General features: G+C 44.3%; 1 protein-coding gene across 1 annotated transcript; it reads right to left on the bottom strand.

Annotated features, from left to right (window-relative positions):
• Window positions 1-428: 428 nt before the first annotated feature.
• LOC306829060 (uncharacterized protein) lies at window positions 429-24,422 on the bottom strand (the record flags this gene model as incomplete). The annotated part of the gene is made up of 11 exons (XM_079351899.1): window positions 24,272-24,422; window positions 11,693-11,829; window positions 10,792-10,977; window positions 9,388-9,559; window positions 8,850-9,029; window positions 8,601-8,723; window positions 7,582-7,715; window positions 7,456-7,486; window positions 7,263-7,368; window positions 6,197-6,293; window positions 429-6,122 (listed from the first exon to the last, which is right to left on the bottom strand). The coding sequence occupies exons 2-11, from the start codon at window positions 11,825-11,827 to the stop codon at window positions 429-431; spliced, it is 6,858 nt and encodes a 2,285-aa protein (XP_079208025.1). The 5' UTR covers window positions 11,828-11,829; window positions 24,272-24,422.
• Window positions 24,423-24,754: the final 332 nt, after the last annotated feature.

The following is a 24,754-nucleotide window of genomic DNA, read 5'->3' as shown; positions in this document are numbered from 1 at the left end:
TGCATTTCTGTTTTTGTTTACTTTATGCATCATGTTTTTGTGACTGAAGTGTTAAAAGTAATAATCATTAGTATTCAGACTGAAAGTGTTAAAAGCTGATACTCATTGATAATGATACTGTCTGTTATCATAATTATCGATAGTATCCATCTTCAGATTTTAAGTTGTTTGTTTTTTTTAACTGCCGTAAGACAAGATGAACAGGAGACTTGTGAAATGTTGCCAATATCTGTGTACAATTAAGACCGCATGCAGGAGTTTGCGTGCAATTTTTGACAATCTAATACAAAAAAATGACCCAATATTGGGTGCTTAGGTTCTTCTATTTTTTTTTGTTTCTGTGGTGTTCAAACAGGATCATTTGATTGAATCATATCAAAGTGTAAATATCTGCATTGTGCGACCACGCTACCAATGTCTAGTCGAGCCTAAACTCTGCTGAGACGCTTGGATTTGCGGTTTGGTGTCGGCTCGACGTGCTTTCTCTTGCGGCCGCCTCTCTTCTGAGCAGACTGAAGGCTCTCCTCTTCATCCGACTCCTCTCCTTTTGTAGCTCTCGTGCTGCGGCGTGCGGGGGTGATGGAAACTGAAGGAACTAACCTCCCTCTTAAACGTCTCTTTTCGATCACTATAGGCTCTACTTCTTCCTCCGACATGTTCTGCTCGTCTGATGACTCTTCGTCTGTGTCTAAAACCAGCTTGAGGACGCCCCCCTTTTCACTAGCTTCAGCTTCTTTACGGCTTTTCTCCACCTCCTCTGTTGGTTCATCAGCAGACGATTCAGCTGTGATATCGTCCTCACTCTCCTCCTCTGTGCCAGCCAAAGCTCCCTCCTCCTCCATAATGCTCTCTCTGTAGTCCACGCGTGGCCTCATACGTCTGGATCTTCTTCTTCGTAGCACACGTTCCTCTGTTTGGACCTCTTCTTTGTCATCAGCAGTTGTTGTCCTCTTCCTGGGGCTTCTAACTTTCACGGAGCTGTCCCGTGTTTTCTCTTCGTCACTCTCTGATGTCTGGTTCTCTGCTGATTCCCCTGTTGCTGGTTCTTCAGCGGTTTCCTCAGCCTGGTCGTCCGCAGGAGCTTCAGTTGCAGGCTCCGCCTCCTCAGCTTGTTCAACGAGGGTTGAAGTCTCGATCGTGTTGGTGCCAGTCTCATCCACCGCTGCCACACTTTCCTCCTTTTTTTCAGGCAACTCTTCTTCAACTCCGCCGACCAATTCTTCTCCTGCTGCACTCTCAACCTCCTCATCCTTCTTCTCAGTATCCTCTCCAGTCGTCTCCACTTTCTCCTCAGGTGAGTCCTGCTCTGACTCTTCTTCCTCTTCATCGACTTCCTCTTCCTCTTCTTGAGCATTTGTGCGGCCTCTCTTGGATTTGCGTCTCGGCGTGGCAGGAGCAGACTTCCGTCCCCTCCGCAGAACCCTGATTTCAACTGCAGGTTCATCTGTATCAGAGTCTTCTTCTACCACTGTCCCCTCCTCATCATGGTCTCGCGTCTGTTGTTTCTCTCTGGTTTCGCTCGGCTGTGACGCTCTCACTGACTTCCCACCACTCCTCAGGACTTTCGATTCAACAACTGGCACTTCTTCCTCACCTGGAACGTGTCCATCTTCTGTCCCAGGTGTCTCCACCTGTCCTTCTAAATCAGCTGGCTGTTCTTCCTCCATGGTCTCTTGCTCATTGGGGGATTCATCAGCCTCAGCGACAACTTTTTCCAACTCATCTTCTGGTTCTGTTGTTCCTTGTTCCTGAGCTACAGCCTCCTCTTTAGTTTGTTCAACGATCTTTTCATCTTGGCTTTCCTCGGTTTCTACGGCCTCTTCCAGCTCTGCTCTGGCATCCTCTGATTCAGCTGGAGCAGTTTGATCCTCTTCCTCCGTTTCAAGCTGTGTTCTTGCTCTTTTGGACTTACGCCTGGTTGAGTAAGGAGCGGACCTTCTTCCCTTTTTTTCACCACTCCTCAGAACTCTTGTTTCAATAACCGGCACCTCCTCTTCCTGGTCCTCCTGCTCTTCACTTCCAGTTAGCTGTAGCTCATGTGCCGATTCCCCAGTTTGAGCTTCTGCACCTTCACCGGTGGAAATCGACTGTTCGTCCTCGACAGTATCTTGTTTTGTGTCTGAGGCTTCAGCAGCTTGTCCCTCTGTCTCATTACGGTCAGCCTTTCCTTCCTCGGGAGCCTCCTCTGCTTTCTCCTCACTTATTTCTGGTTCTGCCGGTTGATTTTCATCCTTATCCTCGAGTTTCTCCTCTTCAGCTTGTACGTCCTCCTCTTCGGCCTTATTCTCCTCACCTTCTGTAGTTTCCTCTCCTCCCTCCTCTTCCTCCTCTTCCTCCTGAAGTTGCTGACGAGTTCTTTTTCTGGAACTTCTTGGAGTGACGGCGGTAGACTTTCTCCCCCGTCTGAGAACTCGGACTTGAACTCCTGGTTCCTCATCATCCATTTCTGAAGCCTCCTCCTCTTCTTCCTCCTCCTTTTTCTTTGCTCTTGTTGCAGATTTCGGTGCGGCTTTGACTGCTGGCTTTCTACCGCTCCGTGTTCTTGTTTCAATGACTATAACCTCCTCCTCCTCCTCTTCATCAACACTTTCGGCCTCATCTTCTTTAGCCGTCTCCGCTACCTCTTCAACAGGAACTTCTTCTTCTTCTTTTATTTCTTCCTTCTGCTCCTCTCCTCCCTCAGTAGAAGTTTCTCCCACAGGAACCGTCTCCTCCACGGCTGCCGTCTCTCTGAGGACCTCATGATGTGTTTTCTTCAGGTCCACTAAAACCACGCTGACTCTCTGGAGCTCGGGAAGCTGTGGCACCACGACGCTGCTCGGTTGCTCCTCTTCAGCAGGCGAAGGTGAAGCCGAGTCAGCGGCTGCTTCAGGTACTGATGTTTCTGTTCCTCCTTCTTCGACTGAAGCGGCTGTCGCTCCGATAGTGGGCTCCTCCTCCTCTTCAGTTTGTGTCATTTGTCCTTCTTCTGACTCTTCTTCTATGGGCATTGATTTCTCCTCCTCCACTGTATCCTGTGTGGCAGCTTCCTGAACTGCATCATCCGAGGTCTCGTCATCATCAGCGCTTTGCACATCTGTCTCAGTTCGGTCGGTCTGTTCCACCTCTGCAGCTGAAGCCTCTTTCTCTGTGTCCATTTCTGGTTCTGCTTGTTGGGTTGCATCCTCCTCTGCTTGTTCCTTTTCTTCCTCCTCATCCACAGGAGATTCCTCTTCTTCTTCTTCGTGTTTCTTTTGTGGTGTGTTTCTTTGCACAGGGACAGACTTTCTTCCCCTCCTGAGAACTCTGACTTCAACGGTTGGCTCCTCTTCTGGAACTTCAGAAGCCTCCTCTTCTTCCTCGTCCTCCTTCTGTCTTCTTGCAGATTTGCGTTTCGGTGCGGCTTTGACTGCTGGCTTCCTCCCGCTCCGTGTTCTGGTTTCAATAACTGCTACCTCCTCTTCTTCCTCCTCCTGTTCCTCTTCATCTTCTTTAACTGTCTCTTCAGCTTTCTCCTCCACTGTTTCGAGCATTGTGACTGCATCGTCTGCTTTCTCCTCCGGCCCTTCAGGTCCCTTTACCACCACCTCCTCCTGCTCAGTTTGCACTGCTTCAATCGGGGTATCAGAAATATTCTCCTTCTCCATTGTTTCTTCCCTCGGCTCCTCCTTTTCTTCAGGAGCATCCACAGCTGCTGTTTCTTCTTGTACTTTTCCCGCTTCCTCAGCTTCCTCTGAGCTTTGGGAAGCCTCCTCTTCTTTTTTCTTCTGGATTGATTTACTGGGGGTTTTTCTCGGTCGGCCCCTACGTCTTCCAGAGGTAGAGATCCTTTCCTGTCTCGGAGTGCCGGAAATACTCTCCTCTTTATTTGTTTCTTCCCTCTGCTCTTCCTCAACCTCAGCAGCAGTTTTTCCCTCAGGAGCGTCCACAGCTGCCGTTTCTTCTTCTACTTTTTCCACCTCTTCGGCCGTTTCAGATATTGCTTCAGTTTTCTCTTCCACTACATCCTGTCCGTCCTCTGCCTCGACCTCTCCTTCTGGCTCTAAATGGACCTCCGTCTCAGAAGCAGCCTGCTCCTCAACCTTCTCCTCCTCCTCCTCCTCCTCCTCGTCTGTCTTTTCCACAGAAGCTTCCTCTGAACTTTGGGAAGCCTCCTCTTCTCTTTTCTTCTGGATTGATTTCCGGGGTGTCTTTCTTGGTCTGCCCCTTCCTCGTCTGGGCGTTCCTCTAGTCACCGCTGGTTCTTCTTCATCACAGCTTTCTGGTTTATCTGCTTGTTTTTGGCTTATTGTTGTTGGAGCACCCGCAGGTGCTCCTTCCTCGTCCAAGCTCGTCGCCTCGTCTCCCTCAGCAGGTGGCTCTTTATTGTCTTCTTCTTCTTCTTCTGGAAGGACCGTCTCTGCGTCTGTTGACAGTTTCTCCTCAACGGCGTCCATCTCTGTGACGGCATCCGTTCCCTCCACCTCAGCGCCTCCCGTTTCTGCTTCATCAGCCTCCTGTTCTGTCACACCCTCACTCGTGGACATGCGGCTTGCTTCAATCGTCTTTCTCCCGCTCCTCAGAACTCTTGTCACAACAGGAGCTTCCTCACCATTTTCCACCTCTAAATTGGAAGTTTCTTCTTTTTCCTTACCAGAATCGTCTTCCTGAAGCTCCCCCGCTTCACCGGCCTCTGACTCTGCTGCTCTTTCTTCTTCTTCTTCCTCCTCCTCGTCTTGTAATACCTCCATCTCTGCCTCTGCAACCGCATCAGAAGCCACCTTCTCCTCGGCTGCGTTCAGCTCCGTCTCGTCCTTTTCTGGAGCAGCTAACTCTTCATCAGCAGGCGTTTCTTCTCCCTCCTTCACACTCACATCATCACACGTTGTTATGAGCTCCACTGGCTCGACTGGGTCTTTTTCCTGAGGCTCTTCTGATGCCGATGCAGCGGCTTCTTCAGATGTTTTGGCAACATCGGAGGCAGCAGCAACAGTGCCAGACTCCTCTTCTTTATCCGCTCCCATCACAGATGCAGCCTGCTCCTCTTCCTCAGTCAAAGGTTTAATATCCTCTGCTGCTTCTCCTGCCTTTGGAGGTGTACCTTCTTCCTCCATGCTTGGTATATCCTCTTGTTTCTTCACCTGTTCCTCTATTGCCTTGTCATCTGCCTGCTCTTCATCCTGTTTTTGAAGTCTTCTGCTCTGCCTTTTAGGCGTAGGTTTAGCGGTGAGCTTACGTCTGCCTCTTTTAGATCTTTTCTGCACAACAGGGGGTTCCTCTTCGTCATCGTCATCGCCCGAGACTTCTTGTGTATCCTGTATCACGGACGTTTCCACATCCTCAGTGTTCTGGTCTTTGTCAGATTCATCTCGATTCATCGTCTCTGCGGTTTCCGGAGCCTTCACCCCCTGCTCCTCTTGTTCCCGGGCCTTCTCTCTATTTGTCTGCTCGTCTTCCTCCAGCTGCTGCTCTTCTTCCACGACATGCTTTTCCACAGAGCTCATGTCTTCTGTTCCCGTCACCTCCTCCACGACTTCAGAGGCAGAAACTTCCTCGACGCTGGTCTTTATTTCTCTGTGTACTCTCTGGCTGTGGCGCGTAGATTTGGGGGTGGGGGTGCTCATCACAGTTCTTCCTCTCAGAGTTCTGCCTCCATCCACTGCTGGACTTTCCTCCTTCACCTCCTCCTCGGCTTTTCTCTGCCGCTGAGATCTCCGTCGAGGGGTTTCACTTTTTACTGTTTGAATTGCCTTTACCGCTGCTTGCTCTGTTTTTGCAGCTTTAATATCCTCCGTTGTCTCATGTGTGGTTACGGTCGCCTCGGGTTGTGTATCTGTATCTTCTGACTTTTCATTATTCTCCACAATTTCACTTTCTGCTTCTTTGTGTTCCTCTAGAACGTCTTCAGACACTGCGGCGTCCTCCTGACTCTCTCCTTCTGCGTCCTCTATTTCTGATGCCACATTCTCCACGATCACCTGCGAGTCATGAGAGGTGTTCACACCCTCTATGCCATCAACTTTTGTTTGGAGCTCCTCCCCCTGTGCGGCTGGTGTGTCTGACATCAGAGAGAGCTCTAATTCTTCTTCTTCTTCTTCTTCTTCTTCAGGGGAAGTATCAACTACATCCACTCCGTTTTCTTCAGGAGTCAAACTCGAAACAATCTACGATCAAAGAGAAGAAATGTCATCACAAACAATTCGCTTTGATTGGCATCGACCATGTGACTTATACACACCTCGGTCGGCACCAGGTCAGAAATATTTTGCACCTCTGTCTCCTGTTGCTCAGAAAGAAGATCACTTCTGGGGGTCTCTGCTTCAATATCTTCAATCCTAAAAGATGCGAGAAATCCCTGAGGTTAGTTCTCACATAAAGCTCGATGATGGTTTTCGAACACATGAAAAGATGGCAGAAATCAACCACTAAACTCCACTATGTTTCCCTGTGGTTCATTGTGACTGAAATGCATCCTGTTACAAGTACCATTTATAGAAGTACAAACAACTGATGTCAGAGCAACGCCCTGTTCTTCTGTCCAAGACGATTTTGCATTTTTCAGGGTCTGTAGGATTTGCACAAACTTGCACGCCTCAAAGAGTTTCTGCTTCCATGTGTCCCTCCTCTTCAAACATTTTCAACACTTCAGGGTCTTAAGGTCAATTCATTGTGTTAGTCCAGCTAAAACTGGAGTTTAAAAAACATGCAAACACGTCAGTCTGACTGGACTTGTTAATGTCTGGGGGGTCGATTTACTCTTCCATGTTTACACCTCAGTGTGACAGAGACCTGGCCTAGGCGTTCTGAGCACGCTCCACTGTTGCGTCCCCGAGCATTTGCCCAAAAGTACAACAGCATAAATGTGTAGAAGAAAGCTTACTAGATGAACGTATCAACATGGAGAGTGCTGAACGAGAACCAGACCAAAGAAGTACGTGGACGGAAGGAACGACGGTCGATTATTTGGTTCGTGATGTAACAGGTCAACAGGAAGAAGGTCCAATAGTATCGAGCTTAAAGGAGGGGTATTGCCTCCTATTGTAGGGGGTCAGGCATACTTTGGTCAGTCAATGGATTCTCCCCCGGTGCTCTTATACTGGGATAGAACAGCCTTAAAAATGAATTAAGGAATTAAACTGTAACGGCAGCTCCACTGAACTGTACATGTAAACACATTGACTGATATAAAACATTCAAACTAAGGTTTTCTATTCAATAATGTGAACGGTAAAAAACGTGAATCTTCTATTATTAAACACATTGATGAAGGTTTTCAGAGTGAATGTGGTTTAGTTCATTCAGACCTGATCACTCTCTCCGTCTTGTCCTCTGTGATTCTCTCTGCCATCTTTCTCTGTTTGGATCCACTGCTCCGACCCCGGGCCACAACAGGCACCTCGTCATCTAAAACTGTTACCATAGCAACCGTATTATATAACATCCCATAGTTAATATCAATGTCTTTACAGTTTAGACGCAAGAGTCTGAAATGCTCACCTTTTGTAGCTCTCAGTACAGCAACCTCCTCCTAGAAATCAATATCACAGATTATTCTCATATGAAGACGGGTTAATAAATGCTTCAAAATGTCAATAATAAATGATGATTATATTAATTATGTACCACGATTTCAAACGTGCACTCCACTGATTCAGTTTCTTTCAAATGGGTGGTTATTGTCTTCATCAAAACGTCTTTTTCAGTCACTTCAGTGATCCTGATGGATTCCTCTGTGAACGTGAGACTCCTTGATACGGCTGAGAAACACAGGAGGACACTCAGGAAAATCAGTGATCAGCTACTTTAGTTCAACATTAGGCAGAATATATTGCAAATTTGACTTTACAATTATATTTACACTTTACATTTACACTTTTCAGGCAAATGTATACGTGACTTCTCATCTCACGACTGATTCGCAAGTCTCGCTGAATTTCAGACCAAACACGCGTCCGAAGGTGTGAAGTTTAAATTCAGCACAACAGCCTATCGCGGCTCCATCAGCTGCTCCCGACCAGTTGGAGGATTTTCTGGCATGTTTGATATTTGGTAGTACGACTGCACACATTGACACGGTGAGAGCAGAGCCATGGCCCGATTCTCTCAGTACACCTGCGCCAATCTGTCAGACAGCATCTGAAATCACCATGGCAACAGTAGGCATGCCTGTCTGATGTAGCTTCCCTCTCAGTGGCAGAGAATCACTGGCAGGAAATAGCTGCAGATCTTCAGCTGACAGCCCAGTTGTGTCATGTTTCATCTGCTAGTGGACTCGTGCTTCTTGGTGATGTTCAGCGTATGTGCATGTGGGAGAGTGAGAGCGTGTTTGACACTGTTTGTATTGGAGCTTTGCCTATTAGAAAAACGAAATACAGATCTGACTTTAACGAACTCCCGTTTTAAGTAAGTACAATGTGAGCTCTCAGGTCTTGCCAGAAGATCTGATGGTAGAGTGGGAGCACAAATCATGAGCTTTGGTCTTCAGCAGAAAGTTGACGCTGAAAAGTCTGAGTTGAAATTCCACCACGACATTTATTCAATCGTACAGTGTGCGTTGGGCTTCAGATGTTGAATCTTTGAAATATGTTTTTGTTATGATGGTTCAGCTCTCCCTCTAAAGAGCAGTTTCTGTTCTGTCTTACCGCTCAGGTCCATGGTCTGGATCCTGCTAGAGATTTTGGTTCTCTGTTTTGGTCCTCCGATGCTCTCAACTTCCCACAGCAGGTCTGCATCCTCTGGATACTGACGCAGGTACTTCTCACATACTGCCAACAGATGAGTACACATACATTAAAATGTATTACACACTGACACAAACAGAGACTTTTATTAAGTAGATTAACGCTCCATAAATCAGGCCGGTGTACAAGCTGCAGCGGGGCCTGCTGTACCTTTGTACATGGGCTTTGTGAGGGGGTACCTCAACCCAAGACTGTCCTCTTTGAAACTGCTCACAAAGTCCTCCAACATCTGCAGGCCGAAGCCTTTCCCACGATGACGCTTTCTGACAAATATGGAGTCCATCACAGGGAGCAGGTAGCTTCTGGTAGAGAAGGAGCTACACAAGCTTCCTGCAGGAAAAAAAACCCCCAGAGAGAAGAAAATTCATGAGGACACAGACACATACTGAAACAGGTCTGCTGCGGTCATAAAACAGCTCTTCATTTTATCTCTAAGTTTATCCTTAGTTACAGTCTCAACAGGTTTTTATGAGATCAGGTATTTTTACTCTTAGAGATATTTGTTTTCCTCATAATGGATTCAGGACAGAGGCTTTTAGCTTATTTTTTAATGTATTTAATATAAAAATTACAAAAGTTATGTTACATGATAGTATATAGTAAGTTACCTGTTTGTACTGAGTGTATAAGTTCCCCGTGGGTTTTCTTTACACGTGTTTGTAGGTGACCCATGAGTCTAGCAGGTTACCTGTAGGTTTGACCGAGTAGAAGCCGACCGCCTCTCCGCTCTTCCAGAGGATTTTGGCGTGATCCGTCTCCGTGTGGCAGAGGAAGGGCAGCTCCTCTGAGCTCATCTCTTTGGCTCTATAGACGACTCGGTTCAGGATGTATAAAACTACCCTCTCTCCTAGTGTCTGCACCTAAGGGACACACACAAACACAAAGGTGACATTTGAGTACAGTCCCAGGAGTTTATTATCACGATCATGTGATGTCGAACGTCAACATTGCGTTTGAAGTTTTGTCTACATAAAGTTTCTGCTTGTTGAAAAGAATATGTTATTGTAAAACTATCACAAAGCCTCCACTGTAGTACCCTCTGTAATGAACAACAGACACATACGATTTCCATTATGAAGGAATTCTCATCATGAGTATTAAAGTCACTTTTTAAAGGGGTATTCTGAATGTTTTTACCTGGTCTGTGTTTTACATGTTGGACTATTGGAGCAGTGAAATAAGCTGTAATGTCTGCAACATAATCCTTTATGGATCAACGTATGTCCACTGAAAGTTGTTGTTTTTGACACTGCCAGGCTCAGACTGTTATTCTAAGTGTCTGACAACATTACAGACATGATCCCTACGGAGACAGAGCTTTTTGTTTTTGACAGAAACAAGATTTTTTTAACCCCGAACAGCTGGTACGTCCCTCTCTACGAAAACACCAGAGTCAACAACTGTATGCTTAATCTGCAGAACATGAGAGTTGCTAATCTAACACTGCCTATACCAGCCAGTAATTACTTTTAGACGTAATTACCAGAGTCACTCCTCTCTGTGTGCACAAATATCTCGCACAGTTTAGCCTGTGTTTTGTTCTGAAACAGAAATCATAAAGTTACCTTCATGGATGCTCTGCAAGGAAACAAAAGAACAAACTATGATAAACTATTCAAATCCAGACTGCGCCTGAATTATTGATCAGCACATCTGTTTCTGTGCACAAGAACCTTTGCAAAATGTGAAAGCTGAGGTGGGCAAGTTTAGCTAAGCCAGTCAGAGTAAGCCATCATTTCTAAGTATCCAATCAGGATGAATATAAAAGCCCCTTCCTCAAAAGCATGATCACACACGGCCTCACCTACGGTGCAGAAAGAGTCTTAAACAGTAAGCGAACGAGCTCGTTAATTATTACTGAAGACTCTGCTCATGTGCAAAAAGTGCATACAGTAGCATACAGGTAGGAGAGTGGGTAGACAGCTTAAATAGAAACTTTCAATCTTGTTTTATAAGCACATTTCTTTAGACATAATTTGCTGTTAGAGCTTTATAGTAATGATGACCTTAAGAAATGTAGTTAGTGCACAGTGTCCACTCTATGTTGATTAAATGAATGAATATCAATAGTTGTTGAAACATGTAGTCATACCTCCACAGCTCCCTCTCGAGCAGTGTCTGCTGTCTTGAGCAGCTCATCCACCGTCCACCAGCGGTCCAGCAGGAACAGAGCCACGGCGGTCATCGGGTCAGAGGGAGAGAAGAGGGCCAGGATCTTCTTTTTGTCACTGGTCCCATAGAGAGGAACTAAACCAGCACTGGAAATGTTTATGTCCACCTGAGGATAGAGATAGATGGAGAAGTATATAAAATCATAGAGTCTTCAGGGTCTCTTTTCATTTATACAATAGTGTTAAAAATATATGTTGGCTGCTGGGTTTTTTTTGCTCTGCTCTACTCTGATAGAAAGCCAGATATAAAAATGTGTCCCTGCTAAATCACATCTGAGTTGGCTTTACATTAAGAGTTCAACCTGTGAGGTGTGTATTATGTGTGAGGTGTGTATTATGTGTGAGGTGTGTGTTACCTGTGAAGTGTGTATTTTGTGTGAGGTGTGTGTTACCTGTGAAGTGTGTATTATGTGTGAGGTGTGTGTTACCTGTGAAGTGTGTATTATGTGTGAGGTGTGTGTTACCTGTGAAGTGTGTATTTTGTGTGAGGTGTGTGTTATGTGTGAGGTGTGTGTTACCTGTGAAGTGTGTATTTTGTGTGAGGTGTGTATTATGTGTGAGGTGTGTGTTACCTGTGAAGTGTGTATTTTGTGTGAGGTGTGTGTTATGTGTGAGGTGTGTGTTTCCTGCGAAGTGTATAATGTGTGATGTGTGTGTTACCTGTGAGGTGTGTGTTACCTGTGAAGTGTGTATTATGTGTGAGGTGTGTGTTACCTGTGAAGTGTGTATTTTGTGTGAGGTGTGTATTATGTGTGAGGTGTGTGTTACCTGTGAGGTGTGTATTATGTGTGAGGTGTGTGTTACCTGTGAGGTGTGTGTTACCTGTGTATTGTCAGACAGGGTGAGGCGTTGTGGTGAATCGGGGTTGCTGTAGAGCAGGTTCGTCATACAGTTTTGGGCCGACTGTTCCAGCTGTGCGTGGCTGACATCAGCCAGCAGATCCACGGGGAACTCCATCCCTGAACAAACCAACAAACAGAAATAATGAAATGTAAATTCTGACTGTTAGCTGTTAGCTTAATTAAGTGAACAGGAGAAATGCTTCGTTACCTTGGGATTATTATATACTGTATATTTTCAGCAGTGCATGCATTCACATGAAGGATTGTAGTAGGACAGTATGTGACTGATTGGGATTAAAGAGTCTCAAACATTTTGACAACCTTGAAGGCAGTACTCCATTAATGGATACAGGCCTATAAAACGGATTCATTGCTAGGAAGGAGGAGTTTAAAAAAAAGTTAATTTGAATAAAGACTGAGATGTTCAACAACAGTAAGTTATAATTCTTTATAAGGAAGACTGATGATGACAAACAGTCGTAACCACAAGATGTAAAGCGCCATGGCAAGCGAGGATTTTCAGAAATGACACATTTTGTTTTCCATTCTGGTATGTGGTACATTTCTGTGCTTGTTGAATTCCTGTCCTGTCTCTGCTCAGCATTTATCACAGGTTGGAAAAATATAATATAATAACTGCAGCACCCACGAGGAGAACTCAAAGACTCCAGATCTCATTTATCTCCAATGAAATGCATATTAATTTTTCATATTTAATGTGATATATTACATATATTTGCTGTTACATTTTAAATTTTTTATAAATCTAATATTCATTCCTATTGTCCTGCTTATCCTGCTGATGGATGTTTAAATGTCTGTGTACTTTAAGATGAACCATTTCTAATTTCCATCCTTCCATCCCTTCTCTACCCCTTATTCGGGGCCGGGTCGCGGGGGCAGCAATCTAAGCCGACCCAGAGAGGGCAAGCCACCTTTGGCCTCAGATTTAGAGGTGCTGATCCTTATCCCATCCGCTTCACACTCAGCAGCAAACCACCCCAGTGCGCGATGAAGGTCCAGATTCGATGGAGCCAGCAGGACAACATCATCTGTGAAAAGCAGAGACAAGATCCCAAGGCCCCCAAACCCTCTGGCCTCTGGCTGTGCCTAGAAATTCTGTCCATAAAAGGTATGAACAGAACCGGTGAAAAAGAGCAGCCCTGCGACGGCCAACTCGCACCAGGAACAGGTCCGACTTACTGCCTGCAATGCGAACTAGGCTCCTGCTCTGGTCATACAGGGACCCCATACTCTCGGGGCACCCCCCACAGGACGCCATAGGGACGTGGTCGAATGCCTTCTCCAAGTCCATAAAGCACATGTGGATTGGTGAGGCAAAATCCCATGAACCCTCGAGCACCTAATGGAGAGTGTAGAGCTGGTCCAGTGTTCCTCTTGGATCCGAGGTTCGACTAACGGCCGGATCCTCATCTCAAGTACCCTGGAATAGACTTTCCCAGGGAGGCTGAGGAGTTCGATTCCCAGATAGTTGGAACACACCCTCCGACCCCCCTCCTTGAAAAGAGGGACCACCATCCTTGTCTGCCAGTCCAAAGGCACTGTCCCCGACCTCCATGTGATGTTACAGAGACGTGTCAACCACGACAGCACCTGCACATCCAGAGACTTAAGATACTCAGGGCGAATCTCATCCACCCCCGGAGCCTTGCCACCGATTTGGTTGGCAAGCTCCTCGGTGGCAAGACTTCAGCTTGGGTGATGGACGAGTCCACCTCTGAGAACTCAGCCTCTGCTTCCTCAGAGGAAGACGCGACAGTGGGATTGAGGAGATCCTCTAAGTATTCCTTCCACCACCCGACTAAATCCCCAGTTGAGGTCAGCAGCTCCCCACCTGCACAGTAAACAGTGTTGGTGAAGCACTGCTTCCCCCTCCTGAGGCGACGGACAGTTTGCCAGAAATTCCTCGAGGCCGTCCGAAAGTCCTCCTTCATGGCCTCCCTGATCTCCTCCCAGGCTAGAGTTTTTGCCTCAACTACAGCCCTGGTGGATAGCACTATCATGCCTGGCCTGCCGGTACCCGTCAGTTGCCTAAGGAGTCCTTTGAGCTAACAAAGCCCAATAGGACTCCTTCTTCAGCTTGACGGCCACCACCGGGTTCAGGGATTGCCACCCCGACAGGCACCAGAGACCCTGCGACCACAGCCCCGAGCTCTAGCTTCAACAATGGAGGCTAAAAACATGGTCCACTTAGACTCAATGTCTCCGGCCTCCCCCGGGATCTCCGGGATCTGTGAAAAGCTCTCCCACGGGTGGAAGTTGAAGATCACACTATCAGAGGGTTCTGCCAGACGTTTTCAGCAGACCCTTCCCCCGCCAGTGCCCCCAACTCACCACCAGGTGGTGATCAGTTGACATCTCAGCCCCTCTTTTCACCCAAGTGTCCGAGACACACAGCCGGAGGTCAGATGACAGGACCACAAAGTCTATCATCGACCTCTGGCCTCGGGAGTCCTGGTGCCACGTGCACTTATGGACATCCCTATGATTGAACATGGTGTTCAATTCAAAGGCACACAGAGCAATAAATGAACAACAGTGCACCTATACTAAAAATTCAACCAAAGATAAAGTGTATGAGCTTTAATTTGATTTCATTGTTGATGTTGGTGATATTCATACTTAGTCATTTGCATTTTTACCGATTTTAAATGGGTGTAATTTCACTGTCGATGTTGTCTCTTTGTGTTTGTGTCTCAGTCATGGGACAATAAAGGTAATCTGAATAATCAGAACAGTCTGAGTAATTAAAGGTGAATTGGTTTTAACTTTTTCCACGGTCAATGAGTATTAACAATCACGCAGAGTATAAATAAATTGCAGGCTCGTCACTCCTTGACTTATCGCACCTGTATAAAGTGTAAGTACATTGAAGAAGGTCCAGTCAATCTGACCTGACTGAAGTCATCCTTTGTCCAATGAGTTTAAGTTGCAGATTCATCCTGCCAGCATGTAGGACAAAGACACTAATGCATTAATTTGTCCCGGCTGTCATTGTCTTTATTAAGGACTAATTGTGTTGCTTTTTAACCACTTTGTTACTGATTCTGTTCATTTTCCATTGGGCTTCTTAGTGTATGTTTAAGTTGTTTGTTGGCTGGATGTCTGCATGTAGTTTCTGCTGACTACATGACCTTGAAGGTGCCCCTCATTATCAAAGGTAGCACGTTTTTTCTAACCCTTCACTTACATTATCTTGTGGATTAAAGATTTATCGACAAATTAAATCTCAACAATAGAGCCAGGCTCAGGATAACTGCAACAATGATTGAAGTCTGTCTTAAGTCTATCAAAAAAATAAAAAAATCGAGTGACATTGCTTAAACAAAATACTAAAGAGGTATCACAGAAAAGCAGGTGAGACCAATACATTTCAATACAATTTACATTTGCAGTATTTTTGTAGGAACTGAACAGGACATATGACAATCCACAGTTCAGATGGCAGTTCATCATGAGACTGGTTTTGCCAAAGATTTTTGCCTCTTAAACTATTTTTCTTCCCACTGTGACACTTACTGCTCATGATGAATTAGAGTTGGGTCTTTGTAATATAGCAACAATTAAGTCTTTTACATGCTAATTGGGAAGTGTCTCGAGATATGTTACAATAAAAATTGAAACTTTACAAAAAAAGATTAAATGTCTCCTTCAACATCAAAAGCCACCATCTCTTTTTAAGTTATAGCATGTAACAAACCTAGCTTTACGCTGGCTCAATTAACCATTATCAGAGCCTCGATTTATGGTACTTTTTGTCGTCAATGCCATAATAATTAATTTTCTCAGTTAAACTTTTTATCTCATTTAAAATAGTTGGTTCAACGATGAACATTTTTTAAATTTACATGTGGATGGACAGGATGAATCTATGAATAGTTAATTAGCCTTTCACTTGGATCTAAGGGAAGTCGGTTGAGTTTCTCTGTGGAATAAACTTGACCTTCTCACCTAGAGGTGGTAACCTGACCCAGTCGACCTGCCACAGCCAATCCCAGTTAATCCCCTGAGACCAATTAACTGTTTAATTAACGGAGCTTGGTTTGACAAAGACACTCGCTGAACTGTTGACATTAGTTTACCAGGGACAGTGAAGCATTAAGCCAACGGGGCTAAACATGACTCAAGCCTTCACGACATGCTGACTAACATACTAACTAACAATGCTGCTTTAAATAAAACAGCAAAACATGTTACAGTTTGCTCAGTGTTACAGCAAGCCGAAGAGAACCATAATTTTATGAAGGGCTGGACGACATAAGAGACTTTTTCTATCAGGCTGAAATGACTCAGATAATCACACTGTGCTGTCACAGGCCTGTCTCCTTTGTTAATCTGTGACAGTGACGTCCTGCAGATTCAGTTACACCTGCGTCTGATCAGTTTGAACTTTAGCTGCAGTCAGTGTCTGCACGAGATTTACAGTCCACCATTTCAACTACCTCAAACCCTTCAGTATAATTAAACCTTTAGGAGTAAGGAAACGAAAAACAGTGGTTCTTGTATTTATTTCTTAAAACCCCCCCTATAGGAGGTCACAATACCAACATTTTACCATTGACACGATTGAAGTAAAATTGGAGAAAAATCAATACCTGTTTCAATACCATGTCATTAAATGTTGAAGTCCTAGGCGATAAAATCAAGAAATTTCTTGCTTATGGTTAACAAAAAGCGCAAGCAAACTCCTGCACAATATCTAAAATGTAACGTTTCTGAAACACTGCTAACACATTAAAGTCAGGCAGTGTCTCCTCCTCTGCTCTCTGTCTGTTTCTTCATGAGTTCAAAATGACTTGAGAAAAATCACAGCATTTGCTGATTGGTGAATTCTTTACATAGCGGATGTAGTCTGATCTGCACCACAAAGATGGCTAACCATTCTGGATCTGTGAATCTTTGGCGATTTACCCAAAAGATTTTTAAAAATTAAGGAGGAGGAGATGTTGGGTTACGGATAACTTACTCATTAACAGGCTGCGACAAGACATACAGCTTCGTCTACAGGGTGGTCACAAATAAAACTCACAACGAAAGTTCCCAACAGGAGCTTCAAGTTCCTGAAGGAGACCCTGACATGCTCATGTGATGTGAAATAATGATCGCCTGCTGCTCTGCATTTCATTGCAAGGTTGTTCTGAGAAATCAGAGCTCCTCTGAAAACAGGAGAAACTTAGAGAGTTTCATTTGACTTTTTACTCATCCTGCATAAATCCTTCATGTGGCTCAACAAATCTAAACGTTTTACAACATTTCAGATTAAAAGAAAGTCTCTGGTGGGATAAAACCTCGTCTACAGGTATTCATTTGTTAAAGAGAAGCGCTCAACCAGCTTGACCACTTATCCAACCCCACACACACACACACACACACACACACACAAAAACAGTGTGCATACCTCACTGCAGTGTGGAGTTAGTAAAACTAGACAACTGCTTTCAGTTAATGATCGGTCGGTTTGAGTTGCTGCGGGGCAGAGCAATGTGTACTGAGGGTTCAAACAGGAGGTCCACACACAAACACCCTCTTTTGAACACACACCCATTCACTGCTGTCTGAGCTCACAGCCTGACACGAGTATGTATGAACAAAGAGTCTGTACTGTTCTCAATGTGTGGCAACACACTCGAACAGCCAAACTGTCCAAACAAGCAGAAGAGTCAGGATTTATCGTAGTTGTCACTTTTAATAAGATGCTGTTACAGATGCATTTGTGAAGCAAGAGTGAAACGGTGGAAACATAAAATGTACTCAACCAACGTGGATGAGTACAGCGATTCCATTCAGCAAACTTTTCCCATGTTGAGAAACGCTCAAACCGTTTCCAGCCAAGTTGTATCTTTCACAACAGTAAGAGATGTTGTCACTTGGGACTGAAGTCAGATCTCTGTCAATCTCTGGACACAGCAGTTCGAGGGAGTTTGCCGTTGGATGATAATCATGTGACATTGAGCGGCAGGAACACACCTTCAGACATGGTCAGCGAGGTAATGCCATGACTCAAGTCTTATACACACAAAAGCGTCTGCTCTCATTGTATATGCAACCAAGCACGACTCTACTATCACAGTGAAGCCCACTTCACAGAGCATAACTCCAGTCTGGATATGGTGGGTTCATGTTGAGGTGTCGGCTGAAGCCTTCCTCATCAATGACTCTCAGATATGATACTGCACCAATTGCCTTGATGGAAGCGTCAGAGAAAAGACAAACATCAGTGCATTTTGCTTTTGAGAGGGACTCTGAACTGATGAAGATCAGACGTCTTCCTCCCCGACATGGCTGTGTGCATGAGAGGCTGAAGAGGAGTGTGGACCAGGATGCACGGCAGTGCTACGGTTTTCACTGTTGCACTGTTGCACACTCACGCTACAGCGTTACGATTCCGTGCCAGCTCAGAGTAAGATGCACAGCACCCAAAGCAGATCCCATTGTCCTTCAAATAAGCTTTCTGCTCCTCCAGTACCTTAATCCTTAAGCCTCAACACTTTCTTGAGGTTGAGGTTTATTATAAGACTAATCCATGTCACTGGGTTTTTTTCTGAGATACATCTACTTTGCTGACCATAATTGGGATTCTCTAAGTGTTGTACCTGTTTGTAGATTTGTTGACCTTGATAGGATTACTGCTGGGACTGTTGAAGCTAGGATTGTTCCTTGCTTTTGCCTCACAACAAACAAAATTAAAAAATTACCAAAATGAAGGGAAATATTCTTGGCATACTATATATACTGTATATTCTTTATACTTAATGCCATGAGAAATCCACCTCTCTAATGGGGCAGCTTCTCCACGATAGGACTGATGCCTTGTGCTGTGTTCTAGTAAGCCAGTCCTGCTAAGTATCCATCATCTTTTGCTGTTTGCAACTGCTTAAGAAGGTCTCCAAGTTCTCTGAGTTCAGTAAAGGCTCGCTACACACTGTCAGTGCAAGCACAGAATGACTTTCATGGTCACTCCTCCTGGAAACGAGTTCAGAAGATGACAAAAACACTTCTCTGCTGCGTTCTGTACAGACTTCTGCACGTACAACGTGTTTGATAAGGAAGGACTCAGACAGCTGCTTAACTCCGCTCGTTCGTTCAGGATCGTATCGACGCTGCTTCAGTAGTCTTACAGGCGAAAATAAAAAGAGATTTGTGCAAATTCAAGCGGACTGATAGTCAAGTGGAACCAAAATATTACACATTATACAAAAAAACAGAGAAACAACAGGGAGGATTTTTTTTAAATAGAAATGAAATATTGTATTTGCAAGATTAATAGCTCTGGCGTTATAAACTGAATAATTTGGTTTACTTTCAGGATCTCTCAGGGCTTACATTTATGAGTTTAATTTGTAGGATCTTTAAATCTATTTATCGGCTGTTATTCCCAACAAAAAACAACAGCTGTTAAAAGGGAATTCTTTTTAAGGCATGCTAATGATCCAAAACTAACGTGTATGGTGATGCATATCGTGAGGTTGTGGGAGATACCCAGGCCTGACTGAAAATGGACTTGAGCTTGTATAGCACGTTTACACCATATGTCACACCTCCCCATCCACACCCATTCAAACACTGAAGGCTGGCTGCCATGTATATTGACCATCAAAATTCAGACACATTCACACGCCCCTGACGCAGCAGGGGGAGCAATTCTGACATGTTGCTCACAGGAGCTGGGGATCAAACCCTCGACCTTCCGGTTAAGAGATGCCTGAGGCAGGACACAAACCTTGAGGGCGCACTGACACAAGGCAATCCGTACTTCACCCCAAAGTTCAGTTTGTTGAACTCGTGTGATGCTGCGATCTGTGCTCAAGCACCATACAGTACACTTCCTTGGCATGCTTAGAAGAGGTTTGCTTCGACACGATACAGTTCATGTGGAATTGGGAGTGCGGGCAACTGTGCTTTAGCATGATATGGTCAACTGGGCCTAGTGTGAATTTTAACTCAATGTCAGCTCAGAGATTTGAAGTACTCGTAGTATTTTCACACATGCACTTATTTATTCATACCAACTTTACCTGCACTTTTTCCTGCCAGCTCCTTCAAGCCCCCCCCCCCCCCCCCCCCCCCCCCTTGAGAGTTAGAGGATAAACCTGGACCTGAGTTAGTTTCAGCCTGCTTAGTTTTTGAGCAACAAGTGTATTTGGAGTGAATTTAAACTGGGCTTTTAATCCTGAAACAAAGCTCGATCCTCACATAGCTTCTAAACACTAACAATGACATGACAACAACACAGCTCACACACACAGTGCTGATGATCAACACAGCTATAAAAATGATTCTTGGAGAGTTTCCAGCAGGAACCCTGACGGGACATCGATGTTTACATGTTGGCAAAAAACATAAAAACAGCTTGCGGGAAGCTCCTCCTCAGTGTTTTCACACCTTAAATTAAACCCTAGGACTGTTCAGTTTCACATATACAGATTGCCCAAAATATCAAATTACTGAAGAAACTTCACACAGTACAGATGTTACATAACTGACTTTAAAGGATAATCCAGTTCCTGTTCTGCGAAAGTCAAACTGTTGGACAAAAACCGTGACCAGCTCGATCTCTGCGAGTTTGACCCGACACCTCCTGCAGCCAGAGGTTTTTAACAACACAACCACAAAATGACTGAACGAATCAGACTGTCTCTACTGTTTCTCTGTATGGAGTTCAAGAATTTGAATTGAAAGATTTACCAGTCATCAAATGTTCACATTGTTGTATTATAATAATTTATGTGTAGAAACTGAATGGTAGCAGAGTTTAAATGTTAAGCAGGGTATGCTCTAAGGCGGGGCTACTAGCATTTGACATGTCACTACCAAGACTGTAACCCAGGCTTTACATTTAGCGAAGCATGTTCACCTTCTCTTCCAAATATAGCTTCTGTGGGTGAACAACCTGGTAAACTCAAAGCTTCAAAAAATGAAGTTGTTCACAACATGGCACAACAAGCAGAAAAAAACGCATGCGGCAAACTTCAGTAAACTCAATCATAACTTCAGAATTGGACCATCGGCCTGTTGTGACCGATGTACTCAGACCCTGAACATTAAGACCTGTGAGAAGTCTTCTATGTGTGGCAAAGAATCACTTTAGATATATCACAGGAGTTCACCCTCACTGAGGGTTTCCATGTCAGAATCAGCCAATCAGCAGGAGGTCCTCCAGACTGTTTGAAAAAGTGTCAATCATTTTACAGAATGACAAACGTCAGAGACACTGATCATCAGCAGCAAAGCAAAAAGTCCAGCCAGTCCTTTATGAGTGAGAGAAAGGGAGGAGCATCATCAGCCCTGGCACAAAAGTGTGTGTGTGTGTGTGTGTGTGTGTGTGTGTGTGTGTGTGTGTGCGTGTGTGTGTGTGTGTGCAGGTTTTGTATTTGTGTGCAGAAGCGAGCTGGGCTCTGAAGCACGCTGCCTCGAGGGAGGGGAGTAGTGAATACCATACCAGGCATACATCTACAAACCACACACTCCACTGTTGTTGTCTACTAACTAGACTGCTCGACATGCAGCGTGTTGGCTCACTCTGTGTTTGTACGTAAAGTTGTTAAAAACAAATAGCTGGTGCGACAATTTTATGCTTTCTAGGCTTGACCTGTGGAAACTTCTATATTAGACAAAACACTCACACTTAAATTGCCTCATTATAATTCTCATGTTTCACTTAAACTTCTATAAAAAAAGCTTGTTTAGTTTTATTGCTCTCTGAAAGCTACATGCTGGAACTATGAGGAAATGTTTCTCTCTTAGTAAATGTGAGCTTTTCCTGTTCATCCCCTTTTGCACACAGGATTTGAGCTGCAGGGGAAAAAATATATAAAACTAAATGTTTTTGCTTTCACTTTGTTTTATATGTTAAATGTATCACTAGCCCCCATTAGCCCGGTGCACATCATCCATGTGGAGCTTTGGTATCCTTACGCAGTGTTTCCCCTGCTATTACATGAGAGAGGAGCCTCCACCCCGAAGGTTAAATTAAAAATATATATATATTTCAGATTTATTTTGGGGCTTCTTGTGTCTTTATTGTAGTGATAGGGTGGTGGATAGAGTCGGATAGTTCAGAATAAATAGAGTGGGGAATGCCGTTCAGGAAAGGAGCAACAGGTCAGATTAGAGTCCAGGCTGTGAATTCAAATTGAGTTTCGATCGGGAAGAACGGCACAGTGGGAGCTTCACATACACACACACAGTCACGCGCAGAAACACGCACACACGGTGCTGCGCTCCCCCACAGGCTAAGCTGATCCTATAACGCCTCTGTTATTACCTCCAAACCATACAGAGGGAAAAACACAGTTTTCCCCTCCATTAGGCCTCCGCGATATTCAGATTGAGTGAACAACACAGAGATCATAAATACTGTGCCTTGAAATGGCAGAAAAGTCTCTTTCAATTCAATTCAGTCGCATGCCAGATCACAAGACCACTGACTTTAATAAAGTTTTGGTACATCCTAGAAAGCTGGTTTATTTTCATTCTACACTTTTTGAAGACAACTGCACATTTTTTTCTTCTGTTCTGACTCTAAAAACCTCCAATATCTGCCACTTTCAGTCCATCAGGCAGAATGATCTGATGCTTTTAAAAACAATCTGCCTTTAGTAAAGAGACTTTACGTTCATTCTTTGTATGATCTATAAAATCAGCGTAAAAAAGGAATTAATAACTTATGTCGTACCATTATGTGTCATTTGGATTCGTATAATTCTTTTGGTTTTGCCTTTCATATAAAAACTTTTTTCAGCTGCTGTCTCTGAAAAGAAAAACATAGACTTTGTATCTCACCCGTGGGGGAAGGTCAGCTTAAAAGTCGACAATTATATTCATCTTTTCTCTTAAGGTGTCAAAAGATATTTGAGAGGTCTTTCCTTAAAGGACTGTGAGCAGGAAGAAGGGCGGGGCAGGGGACACCTAACTTCATAGATCCTTTCTGAGAATTCTGGTTTTTAAACCTCGTTTTCATAACTTGGAGTTGAAATGACTTTCTGTGTGCCAAAGTTTCTTCAGCCAACAGCCACGCAACAGGCTGCAAATAAACTGATCAGAGTACTTCCACTTCAATTTGTTAGTGTCTGATACACTTGCTATTTTAAGTGTCTGACCACCACAGATGAAGATGATTTTTTATATCGGAAATGGCTGTCACACCTCTCTACAAACAGCATGAGAAGGAGATTTTTACCTCACAGATCATGAGTGAGGACATTAACCTTTAGTTAGACTTGTCCTGTAGTGTAAAATGTTTGGTCCTAGCTCAGTTTTCTTGTGAGGAAGTATCACCCTGTTTACAGAGAGCAGTCCACAACAAACAGAGCTGTTTAGCTCTAAACTCCTGGTAACAACTTTCAAAATACATTTTTTCTATTTGGTGCGGGGCATATGTAAGATATACTTACATAAAACAAAAAGTGTGGCGCTATTGAGGTTTTATCTTTGACAGAAAGTGAGAGAGGGAGAGAGAGAGAGAGGCGACAGAAACTTTTGGAACACGATGTTCTGATAAGAGGAAACTGTGGCTCTCACACCCTTCACTTCACGGCCACAGTGGAAGGAAGCACAGTTGGAAAAAGTCTTATTAAGACTCCCGTGAAAGTTGCAGGTAAAAAAGGTGGTCTCGTTCAATCTGAACGGAGACACACAATTGGCAGCGCGCCCACGAGGAGCGCTGAGTGCGCACAAAGTGAACATCAGCGCGAGCACAAAGAGTTCACATCCCGCGCGCAACCTGAAGAATGTCACAGTCACAGTGGATGGGACTGGGTGCGAGTGTGTGTAAGTGGGGGGTAGGGGTGTGTAAAAGAGAGAGCTGTGTGTGTGTGTGTGGGTGTGTGCGGGGATGAGTGGGTGTGTGCTCTCCCGCAGCCACGCAGAGTGATGAAGAGTCTGAACAGCAAAAAGTGGAATAAACAAGGCTTTATAAACCAAATTCTGACTATTATATGATTAACGAAATATCCATGTATGGACTTCTGCCATTTTAAACGTAAAATAAATAATACAAATTGTGATTGATCCAAAAAGTCTAAATCTTCACGCACCACAGTAGGCCTACCCAGAAGCGTCCTAATAAAGATGTGCGCAACAAATCAGAAGAAATTATCAGTTTAATATGTAAAAATTCAAAGAGTTTACTTTTTTTTTAAATCAATCTTTCAAATCGCCTTTTTGTCATCTTTTAAGAAAAGTTACAAGTGTCTGAGTAACACTTCGGTGTTCCTGCAGACACTTTGAATTCAGAACATTTTGTTCCAGGAAAAATTGAAGTAGGCTTGTTGTTACGTGCAACTCGTGGCCTTCGGCTCTGTGCTTGTGAGAGCTCAGAGTTTATTCAGTGTTCACACTCACTGTGAGAGCAGCAAGGACTCGCGATAGTCTACATTTAATGCCGCGTGCTTTCCACTCCAGCAGATGCAGCGACCGTCCTAGATTCTGCCTCCTAAATCTAGAAGTGCAGAAAAGAGAGCACACGACCACCACTGTGCACACACACACTCCAAACACACACACACAGCCAAACTGAGGGGAAAATACATCCACTCACCTTAGATCTGCACACGAAGCTACTCCCGTCTTTAAAAACTCTCTCTGATGGTTTTAAATTCCGTAAACACGGGTATGGTTTATTGTTGGTAGGAGCGACGTTCTGCGCATGCTCAGCCCAGGTCACCAATCCTGTGGATCCTCTCTTACGCAACAGAAGTAGGCTATAATCCCATCTAACCCGCGATAACCCGGGGCAATGACTGTGAGCAGCTTTTTTAACATCCACAGTCACATCACATCTGCACATCTTTGACTCATCAGATCTTGTTTCCTTCTTTAACTCCAATTAAAAAAACATTTACGTTGGGGAACTTTTTCTTAAGATTTATTTAAAGCAAACTTCATAGGTTATCATCAATTACAAATGTATGAAGTGTCTTTCATACATAAACAAACTTGCAACCCACAGTGATTAAACATACATTTATTTAACTGTTTTTTGCACCAACACACCAAGACGATTTCCTTGTATACTTAATAT

The sequence above is a fragment of the Symphodus melops genome, assembly GCF_947650265.1.
Source record: "Symphodus melops genome assembly, chromosome: 1".
Taxonomy (NCBI): Eukaryota; Metazoa; Chordata; class Actinopteri; order Labriformes; family Labridae; genus Symphodus; species Symphodus melops.
This window is presented reverse-complemented; position numbering and strand designations above follow the sequence as displayed.